The sequence below is a fragment of the Plasmodium yoelii genome (genome assembly GCF_900002385.2).
Source record: "Plasmodium yoelii strain 17X genome assembly, chromosome: 6".
In the NCBI taxonomy this organism is placed as follows: Eukaryota; Apicomplexa; class Aconoidasida; order Haemosporida; family Plasmodiidae; genus Plasmodium; species Plasmodium yoelii.
In genome coordinates, this window is record NC_036178.2 from 572,858 (window position 1) to 596,649 (window position 23,792).

The 23,792-nt window shown below is 21.9% G+C and overlaps 6 protein-coding genes across 6 annotated transcripts; 3 read left to right on the forward strand and 3 right to left on the reverse strand.

Annotated features, from left to right (window-relative positions):
* Window positions 1-1,367: 1,367 nt before the first annotated feature.
* PY17X_0612000 (kinesin-7, putative) lies at window positions 1,368-6,742 on the forward strand (the record flags this gene model as incomplete). Its single annotated transcript, XM_022955372.1, has 3 exons — window positions 1,368-1,490; window positions 1,580-1,787; window positions 1,989-6,742. The coding sequence occupies 3 exons, from the start codon at window positions 1,368-1,370 to the stop codon at window positions 6,740-6,742; spliced, it is 5,085 nt and encodes a 1,694-aa protein (XP_022813160.1).
* Window positions 6,743-7,377: 635 nt separating this feature from the next.
* PY17X_0612100 (HSP20-like chaperone, putative) lies at window positions 7,378-8,079 on the forward strand (the record flags this gene model as incomplete). Its single annotated transcript, XM_725213.2, has 1 exon — window positions 7,378-8,079. One exon carries the CDS (start codon window positions 7,378-7,380, stop codon window positions 8,077-8,079), a length of 702 nt encoding a protein of 233 aa, XP_730306.2.
* A 450-nt stretch (window positions 8,080-8,529) lies between these two features.
* PY17X_0612200 (conserved Plasmodium protein, unknown function) lies at window positions 8,530-12,975 on the reverse strand (the record flags this gene model as incomplete). Its single annotated transcript, XM_725215.2, has 1 exon — window positions 8,530-12,975. One exon carries the CDS (start codon window positions 12,973-12,975, stop codon window positions 8,530-8,532), a length of 4,446 nt encoding a protein of 1,481 aa, XP_730308.2.
* Window positions 12,976-14,169: 1,194 nt separating this feature from the next.
* Window positions 14,170-17,575, reverse strand: PY17X_0612300 (DNA helicase MCM8, putative; the record flags this gene model as incomplete). Its single annotated transcript, XM_022955373.1, has 4 exons — window positions 14,170-14,237; window positions 14,443-14,518; window positions 14,627-17,397; window positions 17,530-17,575. The coding sequence occupies 4 exons, from the start codon at window positions 17,573-17,575 to the stop codon at window positions 14,170-14,172; spliced, it is 2,961 nt and encodes a 986-aa protein (XP_022813161.1).
* Window positions 17,576-19,820: 2,245 nt separating this feature from the next.
* On the forward strand, window positions 19,821-21,129 carry PY17X_0612400 (heat shock protein DnaJ; the record flags this gene model as incomplete). Its single annotated transcript, XM_723857.1, has 4 exons — window positions 19,821-19,926; window positions 20,121-20,222; window positions 20,376-20,642; window positions 20,867-21,129. 4 exons carry the CDS (start codon window positions 19,821-19,823, stop codon window positions 21,127-21,129), a joined length of 738 nt encoding a protein of 245 aa, XP_728950.1.
* Window positions 21,130-22,060: 931 nt separating this feature from the next.
* PY17X_0612500 (mitochondrial ribosomal protein S18 precursor, putative) lies at window positions 22,061-23,347 on the reverse strand (the record flags this gene model as incomplete). Its single annotated transcript, XM_723856.3, has 1 exon — window positions 22,061-23,347. The coding sequence occupies one exon, from the start codon at window positions 23,345-23,347 to the stop codon at window positions 22,061-22,063; it is 1,287 nt and encodes a 428-aa protein (XP_728949.3).
* Window positions 23,348-23,792: the final 445 nt, after the last annotated feature.

Consider the following 23,792-nt stretch of genomic DNA (forward strand, 5'->3'; position numbering starts at 1 on the left):
TAACCATCAAAAATTGGGGACTATTTATTTTTTTTTTTTTTTATTTTATTTTATTCATTATTTATAAAAAATTCTTAATGTTATAATAACCCTTTTAAATGAGAATATTATCATTTTTTTTGCTTTTTTAGCAGTATATATATTTTGGGGTTTATTTTTTTTGTTGTGTAAATATTGAAAAGAATAAATATATATTTTATTAACAACATCATATATATTCTTATGGTTAAAAAAATATTTTAATTTTTTTAGTTATATTAACAATATATTATATGCTAGCCGAATAAAAAAAAAAAAAAAAAAAAAAAAAACCTTGCATGATCAGAAAATTTTGTGATTATATGTTTCTACAACAGAACAATGCGCTACCATAATGGTACAGCAGCATGAACAAAAAAAAAAAAAATTATGTTATTATTATAAATTACACAATTAGAAAAATAATATCCCATATATTTTATTTTTTTGTGTCATAAATTATTACAATATATTTATTCTGAGCATATTATATAATGCTGCATATTTGTTAAATATTTGTAATTATTTAAATAATAAATATATGCATGTCTTTTTAACTCATTTTATTGTTCTCAACATTTAAAGTGTTAAGACCTTCTATGAATACAAGTTTAATTTCCATTTTTAAACTTTATAAATATATATATGTGCGTTTTTTTTTTTAATTACTGTTATAGACATATTCCACCTTATTTATACAATATAAGTGTTATACCCTTGCACACGTAAAATTATTTATTTTATTATTTTATATGAATAAAAAATAAAAAAAAATAATAAAAATAAGCCAATTTCATTATTTTTAATTATTCACAGTTTATTATTATATTATATATTTAAAAACATTTTTAGAGATTATTTATTTAAAATATTTTTTTTAATTTATTGTGAAGTTTTATTTTTGATGTCTTAATAAAAATTCACTAAACGAAAGATATTTTTGGCGTAATTAAACATCACTTGTGTATTTTCTTAATTTGTGAAATACTGTGTTCATTTATGGGCAAATATAATCAATTATTATAATAAAATATGCTTACAATCTGGATTTAAATTTTTGAATCATTGGTTATGTACCTATATATGTACATACATTTTTTTTGTCTTCTTATTGCATATTATTTTTATTTACGCATTATGAATGTTTAATACACATTCAAATATGTCAATGAATATGCCATATTTTTGCATGTCTTTCATTATATTGGACAAAGATATTCACAGCTATATTATTTTGTGAAGTATACGACTGTGTTGTGATTTTTTATTATATATACTTATATATTTAGATAATTTTATTATCTTTCACGAATTTGTTATTGTTGGATATGTGTTTTTTATGAAAGAAAATGTATTTAAATAAAAATGAAGATAACAATACGGCAAATATGGATGAGTTGCACGTTGAATCTTCCTCTAAAGAAGAAGCAATTAGGGTGTGTACCCGTATAAGGCCTCTGTTTGAAAAAGAAGTACGCATAGAATAAGCGATAAAATATTCCTAAATTAAAATGTAGTCATTTATATATATATATCGACTTATTATTTTATATTTTTCTAGGTTAACAGCGGTCACCTAAAGGCTTGGAAAATGAACGACACTGATATGCAGTTGGTGGTTGAGCCGCTTTCATTATCAGAAATGTTAAATGCAAGAATTCCTAAAAAAGGGAATAAAGTAGAAGTTAAAAAAACAGTAGAAAAAACAGAAGGGCAAAAGGCTGTTTTACAACGACATTATGCTTTTGATAGATGCTTTGACGACCACGGTAATTCATGCAAATATCTTATTGAAATAATAAATAAACTATATACATATATGATGTACACACACTTTAATAACTGTTTGTTTTATCTTTAAAAAGTTCCTTCAATGAACTAATGATAATTGGAAATATATTTAAGTTATTAAATGTGACACTTTTACGCATATATTTACATTTATTTTTTTTATTTTTTCACTCCTTCAGTTGGTAACGAAGAAGTGTATAGACATTTAGCCAGAGATATTATTTTAGACACGTTCAAAGGGATAAATGGATGTATTCTTGCATATGGCCAAACTGGTTCAGGGAAGACTCATAGTATCATGGGTGTTCCGGCTGACCCAGGTATGTTGCCTAGATCATTAGCAGAATTTTTTAATGGAATCGAAAATCCATCATCATTAAATGAAGAAAATGCTAGTAATAATACTGATGACGAATCTAATAATAACACAAAAGAATTTCTAATGAGTGTAACATATTTAGAAGTGTATATGGAGCGTGTTAATGATTTGTTACAAGAAGGGTATAGGGGTGGCGCAGTTGAAAATTTGGATGTAAAGGAGGACCCTAAAAGAGGTTTTGTAGTTATCGGCATTCAAGAAGAGACAGTAACATCAATAGATGAAGTTATGCTTTTAGTGGCAAAAGCTGAGCAAAGGCGGCACATTTCTCAAACAAATTTCAATGAAACATCTTCGAGATCTCATACAATTTTTACAGTTATATTAGAATCAAATCAGGTATTGAGCAATGGTACATCTATTAATAAAAGAGGAGAGTTAAAAATAGTAGATCTAGCAGGTAATGAAAGAGCTGGAAGAGCTGCTGAAGGAATAGAGAATGCGAAAACATTAATTGAAGAAGGAAAATCAATAAATAAAAGTTTATTTGTTTTAAGTGAAGTTATTTCTAAATTGTCTAAAAGAGCTCAAGCTATTGCCATGGGAGATGAGAAAAAAATTAAAAAAATACAAGAGGATTTAGTTTTCATTCCATGGAGGGATTCTAAATTAACAAGAATATTAAGTAAAAGTTTAGGAGGAAATTGTCGCGCATCAGTTATTGTTGCTGTACACCCATCTCATTTTTATCTGGATACATCTTTTTCGACATTGCGTTTTGCTTTAAAATGCAAAACGATTAAAAAAAAGATAGAAGTAAATTATTTATCTGCAGAACAATCTGTAATTATGCAACAAAAAGAATTAATCGCTAAATTGCAAAATCAGTTAAAGCATTTATCAACAAATAAAAATACAGACATAAATTCACATGTTGGAGATAAAGATTATATAAGTAATAGAGATCCAGAAAACGATGAAAAAATATTGGCCTTAAAAAATGAATTAGAAGAAAAGGTAAAAAAGTTTCAAAATTTTATTTTAAAATCAGAATTACATGTAAATTCAAACAATTATAGAAGATTAAGATCAATCGATGATGATAATAACAACGAAAAATTATTAAAATATTCTATGACTATTTCAACTAATATTAAAAATGAATATAATTGGCTGAGGTCATTTGATACACATGAATATGATTTCAAATCCGATGGAATAGAAAAATATGAAAATAAAAATGCAAAAGAAAAATTTAATATATCTAAAGTTATGGAATATCTAAAAAATAAATCTCCATATAAAATGAACTCTTCGGAAATTAGTAATCTAGATGAAGTATCAAATGAATCACAAAAAGATGATTCGATATCTTTAAATTATTATAATGAATTAGATGAATTAGAAAAGTTAGAACTAAAAGAAGCACCAAGGAAAAAAAAAAAAGATAAAGGCGGTGGCAATAATGTAAACCATAATGCATCATCAGTTAATAAAATATATGATGAGCTAAGTAAGTTAAGCACAATGGAATATAATAATTATATGGAAGAAGAAAGGGAAGAGGCAGAAAAAAGAAAAAAGGAAAGAATACATTCAAAAGGTGTACAAGGTAGTAAAAAGAAAAAAGGAAAAAACATCCAGAATAAGGCTTTAAGTTTTAATAACAAAGACAATATAGATAGTTCCAAACTGAAAGGCAAAAAAATGTCTACGAATAATTTTAAAAAGAAGAAGACATATATTGTTAGTAATGTTAAAAATAAAAGGGATTTATATGAAAAATCGATGGTATCAACCAAAAATAAATTAGAAGATACAGAAATTGGAGAATATGCATCTTTAATAGCTCCAAAGGATGAAGATAATGATCTAGATCATTCCAAAGATAATGATAGTGATAAAAATAAGGAAAATACTGATAATGATGATGACGAAGGTAATAAAACTGCTGATATTAATGATAATGAGGACGAAGATGTAAAAAATGCCGATTTGAGAAGTAATAAAAGTTCATTTACCCAAAATATATCAAAACATAGTTCATCTCTTTATTTATGTCCACCTAAAGGACGAATTAACAATGAAAAACGCACTTCTATAATATCAAATTTAAAAAGAAAAATTGGTGAAGATTTAAAAAAAAAAAAAAAAATTATGGATCGAAATATTGAACTTAATAATCAAATCAAATTCATTATGAAACTTATGCAAAAAGTTGGATTGTCTACCATTCTAACTGGTGTCGTTCCTCCAGGAAGAAATATCGAAAACGTTTTAAAATTGCAAGAAAATTTAAAAGATGATTTAAAAATACATGACAATAAAAAGTCATTGGAAATATTAAATGAAAAGGTTATTAATAGTGGTACCTATGGGAATGTAATATATAATACCCCATCTTCTCAAAAAAAGAGTGATGGTAAAAAAGATGTAGATTATGATGATGATGACGAGGCATCATTGTTAAATGGTTATTTTGATTTTAACAATAATAATGAAATAAAATACAATGAAAATATATCTCACGTATTTATAAACGAAATGTTTTTTTCATTTTTACTCCGAATACAACAAAAACAACAAGCAAAAGGAAACAATAATAATGACGAAGATAATGAAAATGGCGAATCGTTAAACAATATGGAAGAAACGTTAAAAAAAGAAGAAAAACCTTTTGATTTATCTAAAAAGGCATTAGAAGATATATTAGGAAGTGCAATATCGAATAAAATAGCTGAAAAAGAAGGTAACAGTATGGAATTTTCAAAAATTATAAAAGATGAAAAAAATAAAAATACAATTGATTCGATTTTAAGCATGCTTACACCATGGGAACAAAAAATATTAGCATTATTATATGAACAGAAAAAAATGAGAGAACAAGTTCAAAAAATTAAAGAGAAATTTTCCCAACGAATTAAAAATATTAATATATTTATTAAAAAAATATTAATTGATAAAATTGAAGTTGAAAAACACTTCAATCGAATAGTAAAGGTAACGGAACAATATAAAGAAGATATGCTGAAAACATCTGATGTAGATTCAAATTTTAAATTTGCTGGCTTGATGAAAAAATTAGAGGAGCTGTCTATATCTCTCTCAGAAAAAACCAGAGATTTCAATGTATTAGCAGAATTTCATTTAAACTTAAGAAAAGAAAATGAAAAAAAGGATACCTTAATTAAAGAATTAGAAGAAGAAAATAAGTTATTTTATCTTGTTCCTAAATATAATGAATTGTTGAATGAGTTAAATTGTCACGATGGAAATTCAATCGCAGCAAAGGAATTGAAAAAGGAGTTTCTATTAATGTATGGACGATTGATGATTACTAAAAAAAAGCTACAAGAAAAAGAAGTTATAGAAAATGATATAAGAAATTTAAATAAACATATATATACAGAACTAATTGAATCTATATCTATTATAAAAAATTTAGAATCTCAAAATAAATTTTTAGAATACAAATTAAATTTAGAAAATAAAAAAAAAGTTGAAAAGGTTAAAAAGTTATTAAATGAAAAAGAAAAACTAAATAAAGTAATTAGCGAAATGGAAAGAATGTTGGAAGATGCAAATATAGATACTAGTACTCTAAAAAATGAAATTCTCACAAATTTTAACAATACATACACATCCATAAATAACATAGACAGTGAAGAAGAAAAGCCTCCAAAAGAATTAGATACAAATAAAAAAGAAAATAAAGTCAAAAAAACTAAAAAAAAAAAAAAAAAAAAACAAACAATACAAAATGAATCTAAAGAAGATGATAGTTATCAAAATATACTAGAATACACACCAAAAAGACAAACCTCAAAAAATTATATTAATCGTGGTTATTCTGGAGAAAAGATTACGAAGAATGCTACAAAACGAGTAAACACAGGCTTAGAAACAAAAAAAGGGATTGGAAAAAAGAAAAAAAATGAGGAAAAAAATATTTTGAAAAATGCATATGGTTCTAATTCCCTAAATGATGTTTTATCAGAAAAAAAATTGAATAAAAAAAAAAAAAATCTAAAAAAAAATATGGACGTAGACAACAATAATATAGAAAATCCGGTTAGGAAAATGAAAAAAGGTGATTACAATAATAGCATTGATGATATACAAATTTTACAAGAATTGAAACCAAGTAATAGTATTGGAAAGAAGAGCAAAAGAAAAATAGTAAAGGAAAAGAAAAAAAACAAAAAAAAACACCAAAAAGAGGAGAGAGCAAGTATTGATTTGGATGGCATCAACATGTCGAATGAACTTAAATCCAGTAACAATATTATTATAAAAAAGAAAAAAAACAAAAAAAAACACCAAAAAGAGGAGAGAGAAAGTATTGATTTGGATGGCATCAACATGTCGAATGAACTTAAATCCAGTAACAATATTATTATAAAAAAGAAAAAAAACAAAAAAAAAAAAACAGAAAAAGAAAACATACTAAAATATATAAATAATGTCGACCAAGCTATTCCTAAGAGTGCCTTAACTGAAGAAAACAAATTTAATACTTTCAAAAGTGGTATTTCTATAGCGAATATCGAAACTAATAAAATGCGTGATATACTAAACAAGGAGCTTGAAAAAAAAAGAATAAAAACAAAGTAAAATAATTTAAATAATCTTTGTCTTTTTTTGTTTATTATTATAATATTATATTTGCTTATCACTACCACTGTTATTTTTATTTTTTATAATGATAACTTCATAATTATTTTATTGCCTTTTTTTTGTTTAATAATAAAGCTGTGTTTTTGTCTTTAAAATATTTAACTATTTAAAATAAATAGCTATATACGTGCGTAAAATATCATTATGAATTCGAATATTTTAAAAAGACATTACTTTTATTTTCTCTTTTTTTTTACCTTTTTTTTTTTAAAACAATTAAAAATATTGGGAATAGAGCTATAAATATGGAAAATTGTGAAAAATAATAAATATTAATGTATCAGCTGGTATATAGTTATTAAAATAAATATGAGCTAGCTATACTTTATGGCTGTATTAATAAAAAGCTAGCTGGCTAGCTAAAAATATGACAACTATATATATACATACATAGGAAAAATAATTATATATTTTTTACGAAATATATATTTTTTTTAATGTATTTTTAATTATTTTTGCGTCTTTTTTTATATATTTTTTACCTTTTCATTTTTTCACGTTTTTTTTTCTAAATTTGTTTCTATAGAAATTGTATCGTTTTTTTCAATTGTCTTTTTTATTACGTTAAAAATATGTTTTTTTTTAATAGTGAAAAACCCAAAGTTATAATCGAAACACCAACACCACCAATAGTGCAAGATAATATCCCTGTATTTCTGTCTCCTCCATTAGAAAACAAAATGTATAGTAGCAGTTATTCGTATAGTAATCCCCTTACTGGTACATATAGTACAACTCAACAAAATGAATATAAATATAATGTTACAAAATACACAACAAAACCCCATGATAATAGTCAAAATGTTGAATATATAAAAACATTTGAAAGACCCGTTGAGTTATATTATGAAACAATTCCATTAAAAACCAATACAAATAATATATTTGAAATAAACCCATCTAAAGAAGAATCAAATAAGATTACATATAATCCTAGAATAGAAGTATATTCAACATCCGATTTTGTAATTATCATGATGAATATTCCAGGTGTTTCAAAAGAAAATTTAAATGTTGAATTAGAAAAGGGATTGTTAAAAATATGTGGAAACAAATATAAACCAAAAATCGAAGAATTAGAAAAAAATAATGAATATCATACTAAAATTATTGAAAGAGTTAACGAATATTATTTTTGTAAAATTTTCCAAATGCCACCTGCTTTTTCCGAGGGTCAAAGTATATCATGTACATTAAAAGATGGAGAACTTGTGCTTAAAATTTTAGCAAGTGAATTAAAAACTCAGAAAAAAGTTATTCAAGTGACCTCATAAAATGGTGTTTCTTGAAGAATAGTTAACACCCAGATTTTTTTCATGTCATAGTGTATACATTATCATTATTTTTTTTTTATATATTACACTTTGACATATCTGTATATTTATCATTTTTTGTATGTGTGCTTATTATAGAAACATCATATGATATAAAGGGAATATGTATACCTTAAATGTAAAAATATACCAAAAAACTATTTATTTTTGTTTAAAAATGTTCGTATTTTAAAGCATTGAAAAACAAAATAAAAGAAAATATGAAATAAAAAAAAACAAAAAAAGAAACTAGATAAATTTAATAAGATAAAAATATATATAATTCCACGGATTATAAAAGCATATATGTTTATTGTAAGTTATGAACAAATGTATGGTCACACTACAATATTTATAAAAATGGGAATTTATGAATTAAAGACACTGATAATGTTATTTGTTAGTGTATTTTTATTTGAAGGTAACAGATTTTTTTCTTTGAATATTTTTGATTTCACAAAATTCATTAATATTTTTTTTTAAAATATTAAATTTGTTTTTAATTAATTTTTGTTTTTCATAGCATTTTTTAATATCTTCGATTAAATCTGAATTTTTTTGAAGTATAGATTTTCCAACATTTTGTAAATGACTATGTGATTTTAAAAAGTGTATAATTTTATATGATAAAATTTCAGTTATACGTCTTTGGATTTTTTTAAACTTATTTTCATAATAATTATTTAATCCCAAAAAAAAATAATAATGTTTGATAATATTTTGTACAAAAGATATTTGTTGATTTTCGTCATTTTGGTTAATTGGATTTTTCAAAATAAGGTGGATGTCATATTTCTTGAGATAATAATCCTTAACATGAATATAATCATTTTTTATTTTGATTAGTTTTTTTATTAACATAGCACATTCTAATTCATCACTTTTTTTTACATCCATATTTTTTATAAAATGTTTTAAACTGGTTATAAAAAATTCAGGATTTATAGCTTCAAAATTTTGAGAAATATTATTACTGTTATTTATTTTTGACATAATATCTTTGTATATTTTATTATTATTATTATCATTTTTATTATTATCTTTAGTTTGATCAGTTAAAATATTTGTATTATGTAGTAATAAAAATGCATTTTTTAAAAAGGCGATAATTGGATTATTATCATAAAGGTTATTTGAAGATTTTGAATAAGTTACATTATGTGTCGTAATTTCCATAAAATTTGTAACATTTATAGGTATATTCTTAGAATAAATTATTTTATTTTTATAATTATAATTTCTATCATATTTCAATCCTAACATTGGTTCAAAATTCATGTTCAGGAAATTAGAATACTTGATTAGTGTTCCTTGACAAATTTTATTCATCAAACTATTTTTTGTAGTGTTACTCATTTTAGACACCGATTTTTCATTGATGATATTTTGTATTTTCGGATAATTTTCATCTTCATTTTCATTGTTAATTATGGAATTATTTGTGTGTGCTTTATCATGTATGAACTTTTTTCCAAGATAGAAAATAAAATTTTTTTTTATAAGTTCATTCATATAATCATTGCATCGAGAATATATATAAAATGATAATATATTTTTATACATAATTATATCTACTGAATTATCATCAATAACTTTAGTATTAATTATATAATTTATAAAATTTGTATTATTTTCATTTTGACCTAATATACAAAAAGGTTTATAATTTTTTTTTTTTTTTACTAGATATGTTGTTGTACTATTGTCTTTATTTTGTAATTGTAAATGATCTTTATATAAATTAAATTTAAAACAATCATAAATTAAAAAAATATTTTTATATATTGGGCAAGTAAAAAAATTTATATTTTTATTCATAAATAATTTATTTTTTCTTTGAGATTCCAAATTTATATAATGTGTAAATATAAAATATACTTCATTTAATTTATTATTCGAAATATCATTATCATCTATTTGTATAACTACTGGATGTAAAATATATTGAATATTATATAAAATATTTGATTGGAATGTATCAAAATTTTCAACTTTATTAATATCTTGATAACTTTTTAATAATATTTGTTCTTTTTTATTTTTAAATAATTTAATAAAATTATCATAACATAATTGTTTAGTGTGATCTAGTAATAAATAGTTATAATAATCGAATTCATAAAAATTTATTTTAGATTTAAAAATATTTGTTTTCATATATAAACAATTTGTACATATCTCATATATTAGTCTAGCAGATAATATATGTTTTACACTAATTAAATAAACTATAACATATACAAATTTTAGCCACAATAAATTTATAATTATTACTTTATTATTATTGAAGCATATTAAATTATTGTCATTAAGAACAATACATTTTACATTTAACATTCCAGTATAATAGGAATCAAAAAATAAAACATTTAAAATATAATATTCAAATTGTAATTCTTTATCTATTTTGTCTTGATATATTTCATTTATTTCTTCATAACATGAAAAAAATAATTCATCATCTTTTTTGTTTTTTATATTTTCTTTATATTTTTCTGTGAGAGTATGAATTTTTTTTTTTTTTTTTTTATTTGAAGATTCAATTATTTTATCATTTTTTAGTTTATCTACATTTTCAATAGCAAACTTGTCTATCTCATTTTGACTATCTGAAGTTGAATTTTCTTCATTACAATATTGGATATAATTTTTTTTTTTTTTTTTTTCTTCTTCTTCTTCTTCTTCATTTTTATGAGTTATCAAATCTTTTACTATATAATTATTTTTCATTTTTTGTCTATAATTATCATATTTTTCTTTATTTATTAAATTAGTAAAAGCAGATATATCCATTTTTTCTAAATGAGCATTTTCTTTATTATTAAATATGTTAAAAAAAAAAGGTTCATTTTTTTTTTTTAAAAATGAAAATGTTACATGTTTTTTTGTTTTATTCCCCTTGTCATAATACAAATTATTATTTTTGTCATTTAAAGAAATACAAGGAGTTATAAAATAGTTCAATAAAAAAAAGGATATATACCCCAATTTACTACAAACACATATAATAACTAAGCTATTATAATATATTAAGTTTATGCATTTATATTCTGATGGTTTTAAACAATTTATAACATAAGGAATATATTCCATTTCTTTTTCTTCACCTATGTTTGTATTATCTTTAGGTTCTTTTCCCGGCATAGAATATGTGCCACTTTTACCATTTCTGCTACCATTTCTGCCAAATTTAATGCACACGTATTTTTCTTCATATTTACATATAGAACAATTTTCAAAAAAATTGTAATATGTTAAAAATTCTTGATTATATGAAATATTTTCTCTATTTTTTATTTCATTTTTCATTCTTATCTGATTTAATTCATATAATAATGGATAACTGATATAACATTTTTTTGTAAAAATTGGAGAATAAATTAAAACTATTCCAACTTTTAAAAGGACAAATATACATGTCTCTATCCATAATACATTTTCATTTATAGAACCAAAACAAAAATCAACTGCTAAATTTTGATATTTATATTTATTATATAGATATCTTTTTTGTTTATTTATCTCATTTTTTTTATTTCTAATTCTTAAAATATTTTTTTGTTTTTTTTCTTTACCATTTTCATATTCCCAAACAGTATTACCTTCTGTTGACGTTACTCCTAAATCATCACCATAATAATTAACTATCGAATCAAAACCCGAATTCATATTTTTTTTATAATTTTTACACGAATCATAACTTTTTTCACTATAATTAGATACACATCCATATTTATATTCTTCATTTTTGTTTCGCGGTTCTTCATTTTTGTTTTTCGGTTCTTTTTTATTTAAAAATGCACTTTTTTCATCGGATTCATCAAAATTGTTGTAATCCTTATGATTAATAAAATCGTTTGCTTCTCTTTTTTCTATAGGAGATGATTTCAAATTTTCATAATTTTTATTCATATTTATTGAATTTTTTTTTTTTAAATTGTCTATATCATCATTATTATTTTGAATTTTATGTAAGAGTATATTTATATCAGGTAAAACTATTTTTATTTCTTCTTTTATGTTTTTATTTTTTATGTTAATCAATCTAATTATGCCTCTATAATTACATGTAAAAAGCTTATATGGTATAATTTTTTCATAAGTTAAAAGTGTTATTATATTTTTTGATTTATTAAACCATTCTCCTTTAATTATTTTTCTTTTTTTAGATATTTTAAAATGTTTGTTATTTAGAATCAATTCTGCTTTGACAAAATTATTTTTTATATATTTATTTTTAACTAATATACATTCTTGTTGTGATAATAAAAATATATTATCTCCATTTCCATGAATTTGTACAAAAAAACCATCTTTTTCAACATTATAATTTAATATTTCAACTCTAATTTCTTCATAAGAGCAGTTATTATTTTCATGAATATGTTTACCTATAATCACATAACTTTTTATTTTATTTATTTTTTCAATTTTATCATAAACATTTTCTATACACCATTGTCTTAAAATAAAATATACATAATAATTTTCCACTTCACTAATAGATATGCCATTTATTTTACAATATGTTTGGTTCTTTTCTTTTTCATTTTTATTATCCTTATTATTGTTTAAGGGCTCTTCAACAATGTTTTGATATAAATTTTTATTTCCATCTTTTGAATCAATATGATTATCTTCTTTAATATCTGTAATAGAAGATATATGTTTTATTCCGATTTTTTTTTTTATACAACATAATTTTAAATCTAACAGATTATCAAAATGTTTTTTTTTATTTAAGTATTTTTCTTCATATGGTATATTTTTTTTCACATTATCAATTCTATATTTATTTATTAAAAAAATGGAATTTGGCAATAACTTATCGGATGAACAATCTTCGTACAAATTCATTTTTTTTATTCCCTTTAACAATTTTGACAATCTTGACAATTTTGACAATCTTGATAAGTTTGATACGTTTGATAATTTGCTATTTGATTGACAGACTTTATGTCAGTTTTTTGGAAATGGGAAAATAAAAATGAGGAAATTTAATTTGCGTATTTGCAACATTCATGTATTTGATAGGATCTCCAAAAAAAATGAAATAAAAAAAAGAAAAAAAAACTGGAGTTTATTATCAAAATAAATCTCACAATTTAATTATAACTCCATTATTAGCTTAGTCATCATATTTAAGAAGAATGACAAAATAAAAAGGAAGAAAAAAGAAAGAAAAAAAGAAAGAAAAAAAGAAAAAAGAAGAAAAAAAAAGAAAAAAAAAGAAAAAAAAGAAAAAAAAGAAAAAAAATAAAACAAATGGGTTAGTATATGTGCATATTTATACATATATATCCACGTGGAGATAAATGTATATAAAAGTGAAAAATGTAAAATGTAAAATGAAAAAATTTATGTTTCAAAGAAATACAATAATTATCACCTTTCTACTGTCTGCATTTATTTCGTATATATAGTTCGCCTAGCAGCGTGAATTGTTCCCTTTATTTTGATTATTTTGATTATTTTTTTTATTTTTTTATTTTTTTATTTTTTTGATTTTTTATTTTTTTATTTTTTTGATTTTTTATTTTTTTGATTTTTTATTCTTAAGCATACTATGTTTTCCTACAAATGATTTTTTTGCCATCCTCATTTATTCCAATTTTAAAAATAAAATAATTTTTATTGAAATAAGGGAAAAATTACATATTTAAATAATATTACTCATTGAGCGCATGATAATTTTTTTTTTTTTTTTGGGAAAATATTTTAAAGTTAATTATGAATATACTTTCACAGTTATATAAAAAATTAAAATGATAAATATTGTCAAATAACAAAAGTTAATCCATAAGATATATAAGTATGACATTATATATAAATGTGTAAAAATCAAAAAAAAAAAAAAAAAAAAAAAAATGTTATAGCTATAGTTGTAGTTAAATTTATAGCCAGTATATATGCATATAATAATAACAGCTTATTATTACCATAAGCCTAGATGAAAAAGAAAAAGAAAAAGAATATTTATTTGAATTGATATAATCTGCCAACATTTCTGATAGAATATTTTTGTTATTATATCCATATATATAGTATGTACTACTTCAAATAGAAAAGGTCAACTTCCCAGTGGTTTCCTTTATATAAAATAAAACCTTCCTCATTTACTGGAAAATAAAAAAATAAAATAATGTAAATAACAGGATATATACATAGGTTCTTTCCTAGTTAATGTTATTCATTTCTCCTTGTTTTTGAAACAAGATAATTAACAAAAAAATGTGCAGATAAGGAATATAATTAATATAATTAATATTTTTAGATTGAAAGATACAGATATGTATGTAAAGAGAAAACAAATAAATGACTTACCAAGATGAATTAATGCATCATCAGATATATTCGATTCGGCTGATTGTATTATTGATTGAGCTAAATTTCGTAAATCCTAGAAAAAAAAAAAAAAAAAATTATATTTTTTATCTTAAATATTCATACTTTACGTCAAAATTTGTTCATGTGTGTGTTATTATATAATATTCTCAACGTTACAAACCTTGTTATTTATTTTATTTCCACTTATTTGAGCTATCTTTATAATATCTTTCTTAAATAATCCGGAAAGTGCTTTGGCTGATTTGCCTCTTGAAGCTTTATTATTTTTTTTTTCTTTAAAATCCATAACTTTTAAAGATAAAGGATAAAAAATAGTTTTTTGATATATTACAACAACTTCTTTAGCATGTTCTAATGTTACAATATTTGATAAATCTGCTCGTGCTCTTGCTTGACATAATCTTATAAGTGATTCTAATTGTCTTATTGTTATTGGGATACTTATATTATTATGTGCTATAGAAGCATTTCTTAGATGTATATAAAATTTTTTTATATATTGTTTTGCTTCATTTGATAAAATTGGAAATAAAGATTTCCTACAATATTTAATAAATATTCCTAATAGTTCAATTGGCAAATAATTAGATTCGTCAATTTGTTTACATTTATTTGTAAGATTATATTGAAAATCAAAAAAAATAGATTCATCAAAATTATCATCTTTTTCAACAAATGTAGAATCATCATTACATCTTATATTTTCAAAATTATTTTTTTCGTTCTGATCATGTAAATAGGAATTTTTTCTTGTATCATTAGTAGATGTTATTAAATAATTTGAAATATGCATATCTTTTTCTTCGGATATTTTATCAGCTAATAAAAAAACCATATCAAATCTACTTAATAATGGTAAAGGTATTTTAATATTATCAAAAATTGTTTTATTATAATTATATTTTCCTTCTTTAGGATTAGATGCAGCAATTATAGTGCATCTAGTTTTTAGATTACATACAATTCCTGCTTTTGATATATTAATACATTGACTCTCCATACATTCTAAAAAAGATTGTTGATCTTTTAAAGATATTTTATCTAATTCATCAATACAACATATACCTTTATCAGATAATACTAATGCACCACCTTCTAAAGAATATTCATTATTTGTTGAATCTTTAACAGCAGATGCAGTTAATCCATTTATACTAGTTGAGGTACTACAAATAAATAAACTTTTTTCTATTATATTACTTATATATTGTAAAATTCGACTTTTTCCTAACCCAGGATCACCAATTAATAATAAATGTATATTTCCTCTTCTTTTTATTTCACCAAATTGATCATATATTGTTTTTCCTCCTAATAAACTTAACAATAATCCTGCTTTTATATAATAATTCATAACTACACGTGGACAGAATGAACTAACTAATAAATAAAATTTATTATTTTTATATTTTTCAAAATCTTTTATAAAATTTAAAGTATTTTTATCAAAATCAATTAAAGGATTTGCCAAATTATTATGATGTGATTCATTTTCTTTATCAATAGAGTTTGCAACTTTATTTATGTAATCATTGTTAAGGTAATTATTATTTATATCAAACATATCCAAGAAATCTCCATACATATTTAATGTGGGAATGCTTTCTTCATTTCTAAAAAAATTATCATTTTTTTTTTTATTTTTGTCTATTTTATATTCTTTATCATCTATATTTATTTCATCGTAATTTTGATTCATGTGTAAATCTTTTTCGTTTATATTTGTTAAGTTAGTAGAGCAGTTATTATTATTTTGTAATTCCAAATTATTAGACTTATTTTTTTCAACATTGTCTATATAAGATTGCCATAAAAGAGTTGAATATATTTTTTTTTTTTCGTTCTTAATTTTTTGGATATTAAAAGTGTTATTATTATAATATTTTTTTGATGACAATGAAAATATCGAAATACAATCAATATACATGTTAAAAATTGAATTTTTTCCATTTATTAAATAATTATTAATATGAGATATAACTTTTAGTATCCCTAAAACTTCTACATAATTTCCAGGTAAACATGTGTTAACAAAAAATTTTGATACCTCAACTGTAACTAACAAATTTTTTATATTAGATGTATTATCTGTTTCGTAAATATTAGATGTATTTTTTTTATTTTCCTTTAAAATTATTTTTTGATATTCTATTGATTTTGCTGATTCTCGTATTGGAGCAAAATTTTTACTATCACAATTTTTTATTAGACATTTTTTAGGTATTTCAAATTTACCATCTATAAATTCTATTTTAAATATATATTTACATTTTTCACATATAAAATCAATTTTTGTTATTAATAGTTGTATAGGAGAAATTCTTAATACACTTCCTCTTAAACAAACTAATTGATTAACTTTTTCGCTTTTTAAATTTTTAAATTTATTAATTTTATTCCAATTATATAAATATATTGTTATTTGTGTAGAAAAAAAATATGTACGAAAAATTTCAGAATCTTTATATCGATCATATTTTAGATCATTTAATAAAATATTATTAGATTTTACTTTTTCTACTTCTTCATTTTGGATGAAACTTTTAATTTTAGATTCATTTTCTTTATAAAAGATATTATTTTCTACATCATCATTTATTCTTTTTTCTGTCTCTCTCATATTTTTGTGTTTTTTGTGTGAAATATTTTTTTCCTTAAATATTTGATCCTCATCTTCTATTTCATTTATTCCTAAACCATGATACAATAATAAATGAATTGCAACTTTCATAAATTTTAAAACGATTTCTGGGTTTTTTTTAAGTTCATGTAAAAATATTTCATTATTAGGAGGCGCGTTTTTATTTATTATTTTTTTATTATCTAAAAAAAATTCAAAGTTCAAAATAACATCCTTATCAATGCTAAACAAGTATTCCCAATTCTTGTTGAAAAATTTGACCCAGCTCAAAATAAGTTTCTTCACTTCATCTGGCAGAGAAACGGAATGAGAAACGGATGATAAACGGATGATAAACGGAATGAGAAACGAAACAGGTACACCATTTGATACTATACAATTTGATCACAAGTTGAATGCACATTTGTATATGTTTATATTACCATTTAATTCCAATTTGTTGAAATAAAGTTGCACTATTTTATCCATTTTATATATATGCATAAATTATTCACTTATCATACTATTATATTTTATATTAAAAGCTGGGGTTATACATCCCAGAATACAAAGACAAAATGTTAAGCCATACATTCAGGCATTATATTACAAAATACATGATACGTGATACATGTGTATATACACTTGTATTGAGTTAGAACTTACTATTACTTTTTATATTAAATTATTTTGTAACAATTAGAAGAATTAATAGAAACAACTAGCCATTTTTTAATCATATTTTTAAAAATATCTAAATTGAAAATTAACATTGAGATGTAATCGCATATGTGTATAACATTTATCATGAACAAATAATACCTTGGGGTTATAAGCCAAAAAAAAAAAAAAAAAAAAAAAAAAAAAAAAATATTAAAAAATGTTTACAAAATATTAACTCGCATTTGTTTATCTCCTTAGTATATATTAATTATTTGTTTACATTTATATCGTTGAAATTGTGAAAATAAACATGATATAATAAAGTAAAATAAAGTAAAATAATTGTGATATAAATGGATGGGTATTATTTTTTTCTTACTATATATACTATTTCTTAACAAACCTTTTATTTTTATAAATCCGTTTTTTATTTCATATCACAATTATTTTACTTTATTTTATTTTACTTTATTATACCATGTTTATTTTCACAATTTCAACGATATAAATATGAGTTAAACAAAACGAAAACACATGAAAGAGAGAGGGTTGGTATAACGATAGTCCTAAAATGATCATTTTATAAAAGAAAAAATAGCAGACAATTTGTAAAAATTTAAACTCCTTTTATTTACTATTTTACTACTTATTTCAATTATGTTATTTGATCGAACAACACATTTCTATAATATATTGTGTATGTAATATTATTATATTTATAAAATTTTTATAAGGGTATATACCACACACCAAATATACACACATGTATATATTTATGTATTGGAAGGTATCCTTTTTATTTTTTTTGTTATTTCATAAGTTTTATTTGGTTTTATTCTTTTTACAATATGTTGTTCTGTATATATATAGCGAAAAGCTTGAAACCCCAAATTATATTTTTTATTCCCATAAAAAAAAATGAAAATAAAAAATATAAAATATAAAATAAAAAATGATACCATTATATAATCATGTTCATTTCTAATAAGATTATAAAAAAGTATAATGATAAAATATCTCATTTATAATTTATTTAACAATAACTTTTAAAAATAAATATAGGACTATCAAATAAATAGGACGATATTTTATTTTTTTACCAAATTGTAAATTTCTAGTGATAGTTATCATTATTTTATTTATGTTATATGAAGGTTATATTCTTTTATTAACTGTTTTACATTTCCATTTCATATTTATAATACAATTAATAAAAATTGTAAAAAAATATAAATTCCATAACATTACCCCATTTGACATAAATATAATAAAATGAAATTGTACGCTTGTCGCGAATACGCCAAAAAGTAAAAAAAGATGAAAAAAAGGTGAAAAAAAGGTGAAAAAAAAGGTGAAAAAAAAGGTGAAAAAAAAGGTGAAAAAAAAATGAAAAAAAAGGTGAAAAAAAAATGAAAAAAAAGGTGAAAATAATTAAATACGTTATACAAGTAGAGTAATATATAAATGAGGCACCTAAAAATATACGATACAATTCAAGGAAAATATAAATATTCTTAAACTAGGTTATTGAAAATATATTACCCATATTGTCCGTATATATACTACTTAAATTTATTGAGGAATACAATTGCATATAAAAAAAGGCATATATATTTATGTATATATTTGTATATATTTTGTATATATTTTGTATATATTTTTACGTGCCTAATTATATACATATATACGATTTCTTAAGTACAATAAACTTTACGCAGCATATTATGCATATATATACATGTACCCCAAAAAAGGAAATAAAAAAATTAAAAAATAAATACAAAAAAGTTAAAAAAAAATGAATAAAATATCAATAAAATTGATATAATTTATACACAAATTATAGGAAAGTAATTTTAATTTTTAAGATCATATATATTGAAAATATTTCAAAAAAAGAAGAAATAAAAAAAAGGAAAAATAATTAACATTTGTTAATTGTTTCTATAAAGATTATATATATATATATATGTATGTATAATTTAAAAAAATATAATTTTAAGAAAATCAATAAGTATTAAAAATATATACATATATTATATATATGAGATAAATACAAAAGAAAAGAAAAATGCCAAATCGAGTAAACTATTATGAAGTTTTAGGGGTGCCTCAAGATGCTGATATAAGCGTAATAAAAAAATCATATAGAACCCTTGCTATGAAATGGCATCCGGGTAATTATATTTTTAAAAAAGCATAAACAAATATATATAAATGAATAAATTTTGATGATGGCATAATAATATGTGCCCCAATAGCATACACAGCCATGCGCACACAAAAAAACAAATAAGCAAAAAATTATTCATCTCTAAAATTTTGTATTTAGCTTGTATCATGTTTATATTTATGCTTATACCTTTCGTAGATAAAAACCCAAACAATAAAGCCGAAGCAACTGAGCGATTTAAGCAAATTTCAGAGGCTTATGAAGTATTGTCAGATCCTAAAAGACGAAGAAAATATGATTGTAATAAAAATATTATTTATATTATATACACTGTTTTGTGTGTCATATCAAAATATTTCTACTTCTCCAACTGCACATATTACAAAAAGTATACATTTTTAAAAATATTATTATTGATTTTTTTTTTTTTTTTTTTTTTTTTTTTTTTTTCAGTATATGGAACTGATGAAGGATATGTAATGGGGGATAACGACGAATTTTCAAACTTTCATAAAAATTTTGGATTTAATGATGCTCAAAGAATATTTGAAATGTTTTTTGGTGATTCAACACCATTTGGAAATGATTCATTTTTTGGAGAAGTCATGGGTTCATCTTTTGGAGATAAAAGACGAGGAAGAATGGGTCGATCTACTGATCCATTTGATAATTTTTTTGGATCATCATTTAACATATCTTTTGGTCCCTCTTCATTTGACAGTAATATTACTCTATAAAATTTAGCCACACATCATATTCTGTATGCATTATATACATATGCATTATATACATATATATGGGCAAGAATCGGTGCTAAAATAGTGAAGCAAATTGTCCATGTCATCATATCATTATTATTTTTTTTTATTTTTTTATTTTTTTTTATTTTTTTTTATTATTTTTTATTATTTTTTTTTTTTTTATTTTTTTTTTTTTTTTCACAGATTTCATGGATGGAGGCTCGTGTTTCACATCTGTTGAGACCTCAACTTCAAATGGCGGGAAATTTAAAAACAGAGTTGTGAAAACTTCAACATCTAAAACAACATCTATTATTAATGGAAGAAGAGTTACCAGAATAGAAACTGTAAAGACATTACCAAATGGTACAATTGAAAGGACTGTGACTGAAAAAGAAGAAGATGGAAGAGGGAATGTCAATGTAAGACAATTACCATCTTATGAAATGCGAAAAAGTAAAAGATAATTTTAAAACAAAATTAAAAAAAAAAAAAAAAAAAAAAAAAAAAAAAAGGAGAGAAGTATGGATAACCGGAAAAGAAAAAAAAATTGTTATAAAATTTAGAAACAGTTCAATTAATCAAGTATTGTTTATATTACTTTATTTACGATAACTCGTAAGTATATTTATAATAATAATAATAATATTATTTAAATTTTAATTGTAAAATTTTTTTAGATTTAATCGATTATTTATTTTTTATTTTAATTAGATATAACCATTATGTACGATTTTTTATATGAATATTTTTCTTTATCCTTTTGTCTCTTCTCCTTTTCATTCTCTATATGTGTATACACTATTTTATAAAAATAAGTGGTAAAAAACATTATAGTTTTATTTTTTTTAAGTAATTAATATAATTTTATTTGTAAACAAATAAACCATATATATTCCCTTTATATGATAAAAATAATTTTATATCCACCCATAACTTATCAAAATGTTATATGTACTGATATATTATATTATTTGGGGTTTCTATTTAAGAAAATTGAAAAATATCGTTACAATTTTTTAAAATGCTATATAATTAATTTGGTTAATATTTATAAGTCTAACGCATTGTCTGCATTTTATAAAATGGGAAGGGAAAAGTGTCACAAATATTAAATAATAGTTGTGTGAAATGAAAAAAAAAAAATACATATAAATAGATATGTTAACAATGATGACAATAAAAAATATATAGTTTATTTTAGTTGAAAGCGGTATGAATATTGTATAAAACGAATTTATTATTGCAAGTTGGCAAAATAAAATTTGTCTTAAATTTATAAACTAAAAAATAAAAAAATAAAATAAAAAAATAACCAATTGAATTTTTATGTTATAAAATAAATATATAAACATTTTTGGGATATGCATTATATTTGTTAATTTTATTTTCACAAAATTAGTAGTTAAATGAATTTTCGTAATAATTTTTTTTATATTTTTCCAGCATCTTTGAAAAAGTTTCTTGTTTTTTTTGTTCCGATTTAATAGGTGATTGATCTTGTTCATTGTTCATTTTTAATGATGTCAACTCGTTTTTAAAAGCTTCGTTAGATTCGCGAGCTTCGTTAGATTCGTGAGCTTCGTTAGATTCGTGAGCTTCGTTAGATTCGTGAGCTTCGTTAGATTCGTGAGCTTCGTTAGATTCGTGAGCTTCGTTAGATTCGTGAGACTTTTTTTGTTTGCTTGCTTCGAAACAAAAATATTTATAAAAATTTAATAAAGGGTATTTATTGATCATAACTTTAAGAATAGCTTGAGCTCTTAAATCTTTATTTTGTGTATATCTATAAGTTAGCTCATCAACTAGTAATTGCATAGGATCCATTATAGGAATCAGTTCATCTAATGTTGGTTTTCTATCATAAGGGTATAAAGCCATTCGCCTGGCTATACAAATAGATTTAAAAATTTGTATCTGCTGTTTTCTTGTAGTATAATTAATTTTTCGTGGTAAAATTAATCCATTTTCCCCAATAAAATTATGTAATAAATGTGTATGTCTCCAAATAAATGGTGTTTTTATATTTAGAATTTTTCTTTTATCAAAAGATGGATTCCAATATTTTTCACTTTTATCATTATTATCAAAATCATTTGGATTATATTCATCTGAATATGGATTATATAATTTATATTGTTCTTTTAAAGATTTTTTAATTGCACGTTTTTGTTTTTTTAATTCTATTATATTAGCTAGTTTTGAATATTCATTAAATTCATATGTTATTTCTTTTTTAAGATCATTTACTTCTTTAAATGGGTTCCAATATGGATCTATATATATATCTTTATAACTTAAATTAGATACATGTTTTTTTTTTTTATTTATTCTTTCAAATATATTTCTAGTAATTTTTAATTCTTCTTTGTTTAATTCTTCTATAACAGGAGAATTATCATATTCGACACTATTACTATCTATTTTTTTTTTCATATTATATAATTTTTCTAAACATTCATTAAATAATGCATTTGAACATGTTTCTTTTGAAACTTTTACTTCTTCAACTTGTTGATTTAATTTATATTTATTTATTTTACATAATTCATCATTATTTATTTTATTATTTTTTATTTTTTTTACATTATCACTACTTAGGAACCTCAAAGACAACCTCATTTTATTTTTTTCTCCAAAATGGGGCGTTAACCATTTTGGTAATAAATTTTTTTTTAAAAGCATTTTTTTTTTTTATTAAATATTAATAATAGTAGAATAATTTGTGGTGCTATTTTGCCATGATATATATGTTAAGATATATTTTTCATTTATAATTGTAAAAAAACAAAAGAGTGAATCACATGCATTTTTATGTATATAAATATCTAACAATTAGTATGCACTAAAATAGTGAAAAATATATACATATATACAATAGATATATATATGGATGTATACAATAGATATATATATGGATGTATGCTATATTTATACAAAAAATAAAAAACAAATTTTTAAAGAACAATTCCAATACTATACAACAACATAACTTAGTAGAAAATTCAACGGGCTTATTTATTATATAAAATGGAAATATAAAAAATATATATTTATATATGATTGTTTATCTTATGTAGGCAAAAAATTAATAACATAGTATTATATATTTTTCCAAATCAATATATCT